General features: G+C 44.5%; 1 protein-coding gene across 1 annotated transcript in view; it reads left to right on the top strand.

The window, feature by feature from the left end:
* Positions 1 to 12,668, top strand: part of REEP5 (receptor accessory protein 5) — a 515,414-nt gene that overhangs the window by 483,911 nt on the left and 18,835 nt on the right. The window contains exon 4 of the mRNA XM_044064207.1: positions 3,222 to 3,390. Coding sequence (XP_043920142.1) covers positions 3,222 to 3,390 — 169 coding nt within the window. The remainder of the gene's footprint in view (positions 1 to 3,221; positions 3,391 to 12,668) is intronic.

Below are 12,668 nucleotides of genomic sequence, written 5' to 3'. Positions count from 1 at the left end.
TTACTTGTTAGCCTGCATCCAAAAATATCTTTGATCCTCCAGGAATAAATATTCTGAAGATAGCTGAATGTAGCAGCTTGAATTTCACATTTGACTTTCAATATTCCCTGATTGGTCTATTAGATTTGCTTTTCTTCTGCCTGGTGTACAGTGAATAATCATTTTCCACAAATACCCTGACTCCGATTTTTAATATGTTTCCGTTTTGCGAGGATTAGCTTTTTCAGCTGGTGTGATTGCATCTTTACTAATGTAGGTCTTGGATGCCTTCTCATGCCCAGTTTGGAGCAAACACTCAATGTGTCCTTTTGGTTAACAAACCCTGCTGTGAAATACCAGTCCAATTGCTTATTTGTGCTTTCATAAAATGAATATTCTGTTCCTTCAGTTTCATCTCAGGTTTACTCTGCGCTTTCTGTCTTCAAACGCTTCCCTTTCTTTTATTTCTTTGAAAAAGCTGTTTTTGAGAAGCCTCATACTCAGCCAGCCATTTCTTCACTTCACCCTCTGATTTTCACAGTTCTATAAGTTCATCTGAATAGCTCATTAAAGTTTTTATTTTTTTCCAGCCTTTTGTTATCTGAATTGATATATTCCTTTAATATTTCAATTATTTTAATCATCTGAGTACATTTGATTTATTTTTCCTCTAAATTACTGGAAGCCATCTGTTGTGCCTAAGCTGAAGCTTGAACTGCTTTTTGCTGAATGACTGAAGGATTCTTCCCAGCTAGTGCTTTCTTTTCACTTTTTCTCATTTATTTTCTTTCAGGTTCTATATTTCCTCATCCTGGCAGTGTATTTACTAGCCAGTAAATTAATTTTACCCTAAATGACAGTTTCACTGGCTGTTTTTTCTCTTTCTGTTTTCATACTTGGTGAGCTGAAATTAAGCAGTTGATCAGTTTACAGCCATCTTGGAAGACCCCCCACCCACCCACACCCCTCTTATTCACTGAAGAGAAATTCCTGCTGAATACAGCTACTACAGGCAAGCAATACACCCAAATACCACTACGCGTCACCAAAGCCATGAGCCTGGCAGCCTCTCTCACCCCAAGCTCCTCCTTAGTCCTGAAGACACCAGTGATTCTAATTATACACGAGTCATCTGAGCTCTAGTCAAGGCTTCATCCCTTTACCTTATGGGGTCGTGGTCTTGACAAGCATTCTTGATGATTGTTTTAACATTTTATAAATGGAATATCTCATGTTTTCACACAAAGACTGCCTTCCCAACTCTTTTTTATTTTCCTGACTGTGATCTGTGATGTTTTCCTGAGCACAACTGAACGAAAGAATGATTAAAGTAAAATATTTTTTCATCTTCGGTCAGACCCATGCACCTTCAAACAAATACTGAAAAATCATCTCAACTCTTCCTGGCTATGTTCCTGCTCTATAACCTAACCTCTTTACTCCCCTTATATTATTACTAAACTCCTGTGTCTTTTGCTACTAGTGACTGATGATACTTTCTCCATATTTATTTTTTATTTTTATCTTCACTTGTTGATACTGGTACAATCTTCTTCTTCTTTTCCCAGTTAGGGGTCACTGCAGCGGAAATCCGGTCCGCTAATGATTGGCAGTAGATTTTTTTCAGTGCAGAGTTGCCAGCCCGACGCCCAACTTCCAACGAAGGCACACCCATTTTACGCATGTCTTTCGAATGCCACTCTACCGTGGGGAGGACATGCAGACTCCACACAGAAGGTGCTCCAGCCGAGAATCGAACGGGAGATCCTCTTGCTGTGAGGTGACAACGCTACTGCTGCACCACCGCAGCTTTCCTTGATACTGGTACAATAATACTGATTAATATATCTCTGTTTATACCTGTCTGATTGAATTCATTGAATTCTGCTTTAATGTATATGTTCTGTATATATTACTGTAGTCAAACAAACTAGATTCCTGCTTTTATGTATATATTCTGTATATGTTACCATATTTACTATCTGTAACACTATTTCTACTTCTGCAACAAGTAATGTTTATATTTTTTTTGTGTCTATGTTCGTGTTGGAGCTTTTCTCCCCGGGCCTCCACTGAAAATGGGCTCTTTTAGGCCCAGTGGACTTTCCTGGTAAACAAATGCAGTAAATAAATAAATAACACCTTCCTGACAGGCCATATTAATGACTGTGATCATGTAGTTGTAGTGATCCCTATATTCTCACAGCTTGCTTGCCAACCTTCCTACCACCCCAAATAACTTCTTAATTGTACATGCTTCTAATATTTGACCATCATCAATAGATAAATCGTAGCCACAATACTTCAACTTGCACCCCTCATATGGCTCATATAAATTAATTGAAGTCAGTTTCATTGGAAACCATTTAACTGAGTAAATAACACTGAAAGGCACTTTCTTTGGAAACGCACAGAAAGGGACCCTACACCCCTTTTTCTTTTCTTTTCTTTTTTTTTTTTTATTTAGTCTCTATGAATGTATAGTGTGCTTGCTTGTTTGTTTTTCATTTAATTTACTATGTAGTTTGATGTTGCTGCAACAAAGGGTAGCAAGATGTGTGCAGTTTTCCCATGGTTGTACTATGTATATTTAATTAAGGGGAGTAATGAATACTTTCTTCATGCATATATATGCCCAGTGGTAGATCATTCGGAATTGGACTTTTTTTTTTTTTTTTCCGTAAGCTCATTGATTGCTGAGATATAAGTATGGACTCATCTGTCATCCTGAGTCTGCTAAAGCAAGTAATGGACAATGAATAAAAGGCCAGATGCTCTTTCTGATAAAGGTGGGTGGTGTATCCAGTAATCTGAATGACTGCTCATTGTCTTTGAGGAGACTGATCTGCTATATTTCTGTTAGGTAAATAGTCTATTTTGTGAGAAAAAAATCAAAGTAACAGGTATGCAGATGATACGTTGTATTTTTATCTAAAAAGTTTAAAACAGTATACAGGCAGCTGGTAATATTTTTAGATGTTAAGTTTACCTTCAGTAGATTTCAGAGCTGTTTGTTTTAGTTGTGTAAATGTGAGAAAGATGGGGAAATGTCTGCCATATTTTTCTGCACGAGTAACGTAAAAACATTGCTGGTATGTTGCCTTAATTGAAAAGTTTAAATGCCAGTATGGCATACGTTAAAGCTCTACATAGGTGAATGGAGCCACATTTTGTTCAGCTGAATTATAAAAAAAGTGAAGAAAAGATGATCTTTGCCTTATAGCTATTTCTTTTTCCTGCAGTGTGGTTTCCTTGTATGGTGCATGGCTCCTACATCTGCCAATGGTTCCATGGTTATCTATTCACGCATCATTCGTCCATTCTTTCTGAAACATGAGGCAGAAATGGATCGTGTTGCTGCAGATATCAAAAAGAAAGCACAAGAGGCTGCTGACACTGCACAGAAGGAAGGTAGGAAGAGAAGAAAGTAGAGAATGCTGGACAAGTTTTAAAAGAAAAATCAACAGCTCTTATTAATAAGTTCTAATTTCTATTTTTTTTTTTTTTTTTTTTGGTGTTTTCAGTTTTGTTTCTCACTCCTTATCTATTTCATTTAGCTGAATAACTTTCTGATTCTGTTTATTTGTAGGGTGAAATATGTTGTAACTTGTGCACAGTATCCCTGGGACATAAATTACTACCTTTATTATTCTTTTAGTGGCATTAAACTGTTTTCACATGCCTTTTTTGCATGCCTTTGCTTTAGAAAGCACGAGGGCTTACCACTTTCTTCCTCTGTTGGCTTGTGCATCACTTGGCTTATGCATGCCAAGCCATTACATTGCCGTGCTCGAGCAATTTAGTTTACCAATACCTAATACAGAGGGTACATCTCTCAGCCCCAAGTGGTTATTTCTTGCCCAGCCTTCACGAATGAAGTGGATTGCATCCACCTCTTAGTATTGATTTAATGGAGCATGATGTGGTTCGAGAAAAGGCAGGTTCTACAAACTTTGTTGTGATCTTGCACAGTAACACTTAAACGTTAGTGTGGTTTTCTGCCTAAAGCTGCGACTAGCAGGGGCAAGCTTTAGTATTGGCCTTTAAGCTTTGATTAAGCAAAAATAATAGTGGTGATGGTGATTGTAACAACAGTCATAGTACTAAAGTAAACAGCTTTGGATGATGGGTAACAAAATTGCATTAATTATGTAGAACATGTCAGGTTGTGCAGATGAAGCACTGATGCTGTTGAATTCCCAGAATGTTGCTTTTCTGTTATTTAATGCTAAAGAGACTTTTTTTTTCCTTTCCTTTTTTCTTATATGATGGGGTCATGTATAGAGCTGAAAGGACAGGCAGTTGCCCAGGACACTGTGTGATAAAGGACAATGTTAACTTGTCAATCTCGCCTTCATTCTTGCTGGATGGGTCTGGAGCCGATCCTCGGCTCCGACTCGGCTTATACTAAAGCTCAAGAGCTATTTGTACCGGCTCAAGGCTACCCTGTATCCCACAATGCTAGGCGCTAACTACCCAGATCTCGTTTGCCACTTCAGCTGCGAGGTTGCATTTTTTGCCAGCTCTCAGGTTAGATTTGTAAAAATCTTTTCTGGTAAGGTTTTTCCTGTCTTTTTTCAGTATTAGTTTTACTGATGTCCTTCAAGGATGCATCTGCAGTCCTAACAAATGGTGGTCAGAACCAGAGATTACTACACCGAAGACTTCTAAAGCCTCAGCTGATGTCAGAAAAAGTGAATAACTGTTTAACTTGTGGAAAACAAATACCTCATAAAGATTTCGTTTAGGCCCAGACCACGGCGTAGCAGCTTGTCAATTAACTAACCGCCAAGGAAAAGGACCGACAAGATATATCTCTACTCCTGCGGGAGGCTGCTAGGCCCCTGCATCCATGTCGATTAAGGCTTTTGCCAGGGCTAAAGCAGCACTGTGCCTGCTAAGACCCTCTTCAAATTTAGTCTAGCAGAGGATTCTCCATTTTTGATCCCGGGATCCCAACCTCACCCTGACAGGGCCTCTCACCCACCTCCAGAGAAGAGGCCTAGAGCAGCCCCCTGAGCCAGTTTCTTCAGATTACTCCTCTGATGATTCAGATAATACAAACCCTCCAGAGGGCCCTTATTCTCCTTATGAGGACTCTGATGCAGAAGACTCCATTCCTTCTGCCTCTCCGCCTGAGGAATTTTCTTTGGGGAAACCTTGCATGCTATGAGGGAACAATTTCAATGGCAGGGCCAGGATTTTTCAGACTCTAGGAAAAGGCTTAGGACCTTTTGCATTTGCCACAGCATAGGCCTTTAGCCATTCCTCCAGTACTTACTGTTGTGGATGATGCATTTAATGATGCTTGTACTGCTCCTTTCTCTCTTCCTCCCCCCCTGCTAAGCCCGACAGGTACTACAGGGTTCGACACACATTATCATTTGTATAAGGCTCCTTTGCAGATCCTGAAACTATCTCCCAGGGACCCAAGGCTGTAGCAGCTACCTCTGCCAAATCTCCCTCTGAAAGGGAATCTAGGGCCTTAGACAGATGGGGTAAAAACGTTTACACTTCTGCTACTCTTTCCTTAAACTGTCAATTCCACATGATTCAGTATCAGGAATTTATGTTAGATCAGTTAACTAAAAACTGTCCTCGTCTGAACCATTAGACAAAAATCTGTTCAGGAAATGGTACATAACATTCAGCAGGTCAGTAATCATATGATGCACTGGAGGCTTCCTTTAGATCAGCTATGACTGGTACAGTGATCAGAAGGCATGCATGGTTAAAAGAGCAGTCCTTACCAGACCATGTTAAATCAAAGCTCCTAGATGCTCCCATGGATAAGCTCAATTTGTTTGGCTCCCCTGCACAGCAGGTGCTGAAGAAGGTGGAAGAGAAAGCAAAATCTGTCCAGACAGTCAAGGATTTCTTACAGGTCTAGCCTCCAAGGTTTAGTAGGAACTGGCCTTCCACCCCCTTTCTTTTCAGACACCTCCAGAGCTCAGAGAGGCAGAATAGGCGCCCAAGAGGCAGGGTCAATCCAGAGGTGCCTACAGGGACTGCCACAGATCCAGCCACCACCACTTCCACAGGACAATCACAATGACTACCAGGGAACAACTAGCCTTATTTCCAGTAAACTGGCATCACATCACAGGAGACAAATGGATTTTACAGACAATAGACCAAGGTTACAGGTTTCACTTCCATACTCTACCAAGGAAGAGAGGAATGCCAAACCTACCTCCAAATCAGAAGACAAAGCTCTAGAACAAATACACCACTTACTAAGGATGAGAGCTATAGAAGAACAAGGGCAAGGATTTTACTCCAGACTTTTCCTGGTGCCAAGAAAAGAAAACCAATGGAGACCTATTCTAAACACATACCTCATTGTTCCAAAATTCAAAATGCTGACCCTACAGCAGCTTCTTCCCATGCTGGGCAAGGAGTCTTGGCTGGTAACTCTAGATCTCAAGGAGGCATACCTGCTGCAGGATCAGAGCATTATCAATTCTCAGCATTGCCCTTTGGCTTATCTACTGCGCCCAGAGTATTCACGAAATGCCTGGCATCAGTAATTGCTCATTGCAGGCTTCAGGGAATTCAAATCTACCCTTACCTGACCACTGCCTGTTACAAGCGGACAACAAAAACAAATTAGCAAAAGATTTGAAAAAGGTCATTCATCTACTGCAAGCCCTGGGATACACAGTCAGTATAAAAAAGTCAAGGCTGATACCATCCCAAAGGATAACTTTCTTGGGTGCAGAGCTGGATACATCAAATCAAATGGCATCCCTCACAGCACAAAAACAGAAGCACCTTCCTCTCTATTTCATGGCATTAACAAAGCAGAACCAGCTAACAGCAAGGAAAGTTCTGCAAGCCCTGGGTTACATGGCATCCTGCATAATATTGATTCCACATGCCAGACTACATATGAGAAAGTTACAATGGTACCTCAGGAATTTATGGTCTCAGCACAAGCACAGCCTAGAAACCCAAATTCCAATAATTCCATGCCTGAAACAAGAATTCCAATGGTGGGCTCAAGCCTGTCAATCGAACAAAGGGCTGCCCTTCCACAGCACTCAACCAAGCCAGACTATAAGTGCATACAAGGCTTATGGACTCAAGACCAGCTGAACCTACACATAAATCAAAAGGAGATGCTGGCAGTAAAACTGGCAATTCAGACATTCAGACCATTTCTTCGACAGGGTCAATTGCTGATAAGGACGGACAACACCACAGTTATGTGGTACATCAACAAACAGGGAGGCACATTATTACCTCTATGCCGGATGGCAATGGACCTCTGGAATGTGGCCCTGAGCTTCAACATTCAGTTACAAGCAATATTTGTACCAGGAAAAGAAAATATACTAGCAGACATCCTAAGCAGAACTACCACGGATGCCCACGAATGGATGCTGCATCCAGACATCTTCAAATCCATTACAGGGAAATGGACTTATTCGCATCCCCACACAACCACCAATTGAAAAAATGCACACGAGGGCATACCACCCACTTGCTTGGAAGGTGGACTCCTATCTTTCAGTTGGAAAACCTGACAACATATGCATTCCCACCTCTTCCTTTGATGCACAAGGTGCTATTGAAGATCAAAGAAGACCGTCAAGGATCATCCTGATAGCTCCAGACTGGCCGAGGCAGCATTGGTACCCATTACTGAGGAGCATGTCAACAAATATGGCCTCTGCCCCTAGTTCCCTTACTGTTAACACAGAACAATTTCAAAACCCTGCATCCAAACCTAAAAACACTGCAGCTGGCTGCCTGGAACATTGCATAAGACAAAATAACCCAGATTTATCTCAAAGGGTTAAAGACATTATCTTGGAGCTCGCAGACCCTCAACAAGGAAAACTTATTCAGCAAAATGGAAAAGATATCTCATTTGGAGTGCAGCAAAGGAGAAAATGTGTCACTGGTAAACATAGCTAACATCCTGGAATACTTGGCAGAGCTTTTCCACAATGGCCTGTCCTATTCTTCCATTAAGATTCATGCATCAGCTATTTCAGCAGAATACAACATGGACCCTCCAGTCTTCTCACATCCTCTACTCAGGCAGTTTCTGAGAGGAATTAAAATGTAAAACCACCAAGGAAGCCACCATTGCCCGCATGGGACTTGAACTTTGTGCTAGAAAAGTTGACTCTCCTCCTTCGAGCCAGCAGCAACAGCAGAATTACAGTACTTATCATGGAAAACTGCTTTCCTGCTTGCAATCACTTCAGCAAGAAGGGTTTCTGAACTACAGGCATTAATGGCAGTACAGCCCTTCCTTATCTTCCATCAAGATAGAGTGTCCATGAGAACTAATCCTACTTTTATGCCAAAGGTGGTCTCAGGGTATCTTTAAACCAAGCTATCCACCTGCCTACATTCTTCCTCAACCCACAGAACAGGGAGAAAGACTATTACATACCTTGGATGTACATAGGCAATTGCGCTACTACCTGGACAGGACCAAGAGCAATAGAAAAACTGACCAGCTACTGGTAGCATATGCAACAGGAATGGAAGGAAAAGCAATTTCAAAACGGACAATCTCTAAGTGGATAGGAAATTGCATTAGATTTTGTTACTCTTACCATGGAAAGACAACTCCAGAAAACATCAGACCTCACTCCACAAGGGCTACAGCCACTACTACAGCTTTAGTGGCTACCAAAGACATTTTAGAGGCTGCGCATTATAATCTACCTTATACTCCAGATCCCGAGCAGGTTTTGCCACTGCTGTTTTGCAAGGGATCTTAACTACACCATAATCTTATTATTCCTCCTCCCCAGTTTGGCTATGGTATTCTACCCATTTGTTAGGACTGCAGATGCATCCTTGAAGGACATAGTACAGTTTGAGGTATGCATCTGCAGTCAGGATTACCCTCCCTCCCCCTGTGGTACCCTAGGGTATTTGCCCATCTTCTAGCTAGCTGGGGAATCTATTATGGTGTATTTGTTTGTATATATGTATATACATGTTTATTTTTATTTGCTCTCTGGAAACTTTACATTTATCCAAATTTAGCCTTCCTAGAGGGCACCTGGCATCTGGGGCAAGAAACACTGAGTAAAATGGCGTTGGCTGATACCTTTATACCCGAAGAACTGCAGCTATGACGTCGGGTGAAGTGCGACATCAGCCGAGGCCAGACCCAGACTTTGAAGGGCTACCTGACGACAGGACAACCCATTTGTTAGGACTGCAGATGCATACCTCTCGGACATCTACATTTATGGTAGGTACAAAACTGTACTTTATATCCTGCTTACCCCTCTAGTGTATCCCCACCTTAAATAGTTCCCTTTCGGGTTTATTTCTATCTTTCTTCTCCTTCCCTAACCCCACTCTGTAGATTACTAGGCCTTCGGGCTAATTTTTAGTTTAATATTTAGTTTAAATTACTTTATTTTATCAGTTAAATTAATCTTAGTCTCTTCGGTGTGTGTGTGTGTGACTAGACTAAGTAAGTTTGAGTGTGGGTGTTTGTTGTGTGTTACTTGTCATCCCTGTCAGGATGTCTAAAGATTCCAGGGTTTCAGGCTTCAAGAAGTGTGACTCGTGCGGTCAGAAGATGTCTCTGACAGACGATCACACTTCTTGTGTTTATTGCCTGGGCCCTCTACACCTGCAGGACTCTTGTTCTGTCTGCCATGCATTCAGTCCAAGAGTCTTGCAGGAGCGCAGAAACAAGCTTATCTTGAGAGGCTTGTTGAAGCCCGAAGGTTCCCCGACTAAGTCTTCGTCGGGTAAATTTTCGAAGCCCACTAAGCCGTCGGCTCCACATACAGAGCCTTCGACTAGTGGTGCTCTCAGTGCTTCTACATCGGCTCCGGGTGGAGCCGATGCTCCCGAGACTCAGTCGGCTCCGATCGTTGCGTCAGAACCGTCTGCGAGCCGTAAACGCTCCAGGTCTCCTTCTTTGAAGTCAGTCCATTCGGCTCCGAGATTTCCCTTGCTTTCGGAGCGGACCCATCGGTCCAATTCCTCTCGGTCTTCCAGGCTTTCGGATCATGACCTCGAGAGGGTGTTTAGCAGACTCCTCAAGTCGCAGGCACTGGCCCAGATGCTTCATAGCCCTTCTCATCAGATGGCGGCTATCACCATTCCATCGTCGATTCCTCCTCCGACTCTTCCTCTGAGCTCGGAGCCGGAGTTCGTGGGAGCCGGGACCATCGACACGTTGGAGCAAGATACCACACCTTTTCAGCTCCGTCGTCGGCTCCGATTTCTTCCATGGTTCCATCCTTGGAGGGATCCAGGCGCCGGGACTCCCTCGTCGGCTCCGAGGGGGTGAGTGGCATCGGACCCTTGTCCGACCCCGTTCTCCCTCTCGGAGCCTCTGCGCAGGTGAGTTCGGCCCCGACTTCGGCCTCGGAGCCATCCCTCTCGGTGTCGGGAGGGGTCCTTATCTCTTCGGAGCAGGGACCTTCTTCCCTGCCTGTTAGGGGGTGCCTTTGAGGTCATGAGAAGTGTGCTGACCCCTGTGCCTGCTCCACGGTCAGCTTCCTCAGCTCCTCCCACTGTAGTGCCTGCTATGGTCTCTACCCATCCTGTCGAACCCAACCGCAGAGATCCAACACCTCAGGTGCCCCCATTGGGAGCATCCTCCTCTTCCGAGGCTTCCCCTGATCCGTCAGGGGAGCCCCCTCGGAAGAGGAAATGCAAGAGGAAGCATGTGGACTCCCCTGAGTCAGTCACATCTGATACCGACTTGGATGAGTCGGAAGGGTCCCCACGGTCCCCCTCTGAGGATGTCTCCTTTTCTGACATCCTTGAGATCCTCAAGCAGAGGGGGAACTGGTCTACCCTCAATCCTTCCGAGGACAAGTCGGTTTACCTAGAGGCTTTTGGTTCTCGCCCTTCCACCTCCTGGGTGTCTCCGCCCTTTGACCCCCTCATGGAAGTGATGGCGCGGAAGGTATGGAAGGCCCCTGACACGATGGAACCTACCCCACGGAGGCCTTCAAAATTTATCACAGCCCCTTCTGATAAGCAGTTTTTAAGCAAGGGTGTCCCTGTTGATGCCATGGTGGTGGCGGCAGCCACTAAGAAGGAACTGGCTGATCCTTCAGTACCGATCCATCCTCCTAATAAGGAATCTAGGACTATGGATAGGTATGGCAAGCAGATGTTTTCTTCAGCGACCTTTACCATGCGGTCACTCAATTACTTGTGTCATTTCACCCGCCTTCAGAGAGACATGCTCAAAGAAATGGGTGATACTCTACAGGATCCAACAGCTGCGGGGTCTCAAGACAAAATCAACTCCCAGCTGGCAACCCTGAACTCGATTGTTAACTCCTCCATGCGGCTTATGTCCTATGCGGCCGATGGGGTGAGTAGGGCTGCAGGCACAGGCGTGGCCTTAAGGCGTCACGCCTGGATGTGGCTTTGTAACTTTGCTGACCCCTTCAAGGCGTCCTTCACTAACTCCCCCTTTGATGGTTTGGCGTTGTTTGGACCTCAGGTGAAGGATACTTTGACCAGATGCAAACAGGAAGGCAAGACTCTCTCTGCCGTGGGAGTCCGTTTTTCCACCCCGTCTAGACCATATCCTAAGGGTCAGAAGGGTGGAAAAATGTGGTTTTGCAAACCACAGAGAGTCTCGCCTGACGCACGAGGTGAGTTCCCCTCTAGAGGCGGGGGGGACAATAACAGATGCCGCCCTAGGGGCAGAGGGGGTCCGCAGAATCAGAGTAGCAGAGAAACTGTCTCTGGCCAGCCCTTCCAGCATCCCTGAGAAGCTGCCCGACTGTCCGCCTTCGGAGGCAGTCGGGGGAAGATTATCGCTGTACCCAGAAGCCAGCCTTTCCCTCACCCAAGACAGATGGGTACGGTCGATTATATCCGAGGGTTACGAAATTCCCTTTGCCCACACCCCAACACAGCCAAAAAGGCCCCTTTCAGATGTTCCACCCGGTCTAAGGGAACAAGCAGTATTAGAAATCTCAAAACTGCTAAGATAAAGAGCCATCCAACTAGTCCCAGCAGACCAGCAAGGATACGGAATCTACTCCAAGTTCTTTTTGGTACCAAAAAAGACAGGGGACTGCAGACCAATTTTGGATCTCAGCAGGCTGAACAGGTCTGTCCAAAAAACGAAGTTACTGATGGTCACTCTACAGTCCATTCTACCCTTTTTGGGCCAGGACAATTGGATGTGCTCTATAGACCTTCAGGATGCGTACTACCACATCAAGATGCACAGGCGCTCCAGGAGGTTTCTCCACTTCCGGCTGGGGGCCAGTCACTACCAGTTCAGGGCCCCTGCCCTTTGGTCTCACTACAGCCCCCCGAGTGTTCACCAAATGCATGGCAGTGGTTACGGCTCATCTGAGACGTCAAGGATTCCAGGTGTTTCCATATCTGGATGACTGGCTCCTTGCCGCCACCACCAGGTGTCAACTTCTTCAGTCCAGAGATTACACCATTCAAATTTGTAAAGAGCTAGGTATCTCCATAAATTTCAAAAGGTCTGCCTTGTCGCCTTGTCAGTCTGTTACTTTCATAGGCGCCATGTTAGACACAGTCGAACTGTCTGCAAAACTAACCGCACAAAGAGTTTCAGATATGCGCGGACACGTTCACATCCTTCTTCAGAGCAACAGAATCCAGGCCAGGTTTATACTGAAGACTTTAGGTCTCATGGCAGCAGCCATTACGCATTCCTAGCTCGCTTTCACATGCGGATCCTTCAG

This window comes from Protopterus annectens, chromosome 2.part2, assembly GCF_019279795.1.
Source record: "Protopterus annectens isolate FY-2018-M chromosome 2.part2, PAN1.0, whole genome shotgun sequence".
In the NCBI taxonomy this organism is placed as follows: domain Eukaryota; kingdom Metazoa; phylum Chordata; order Ceratodontiformes; family Protopteridae; genus Protopterus; species Protopterus annectens.
This window is presented reverse-complemented; position numbering and strand designations above follow the sequence as displayed.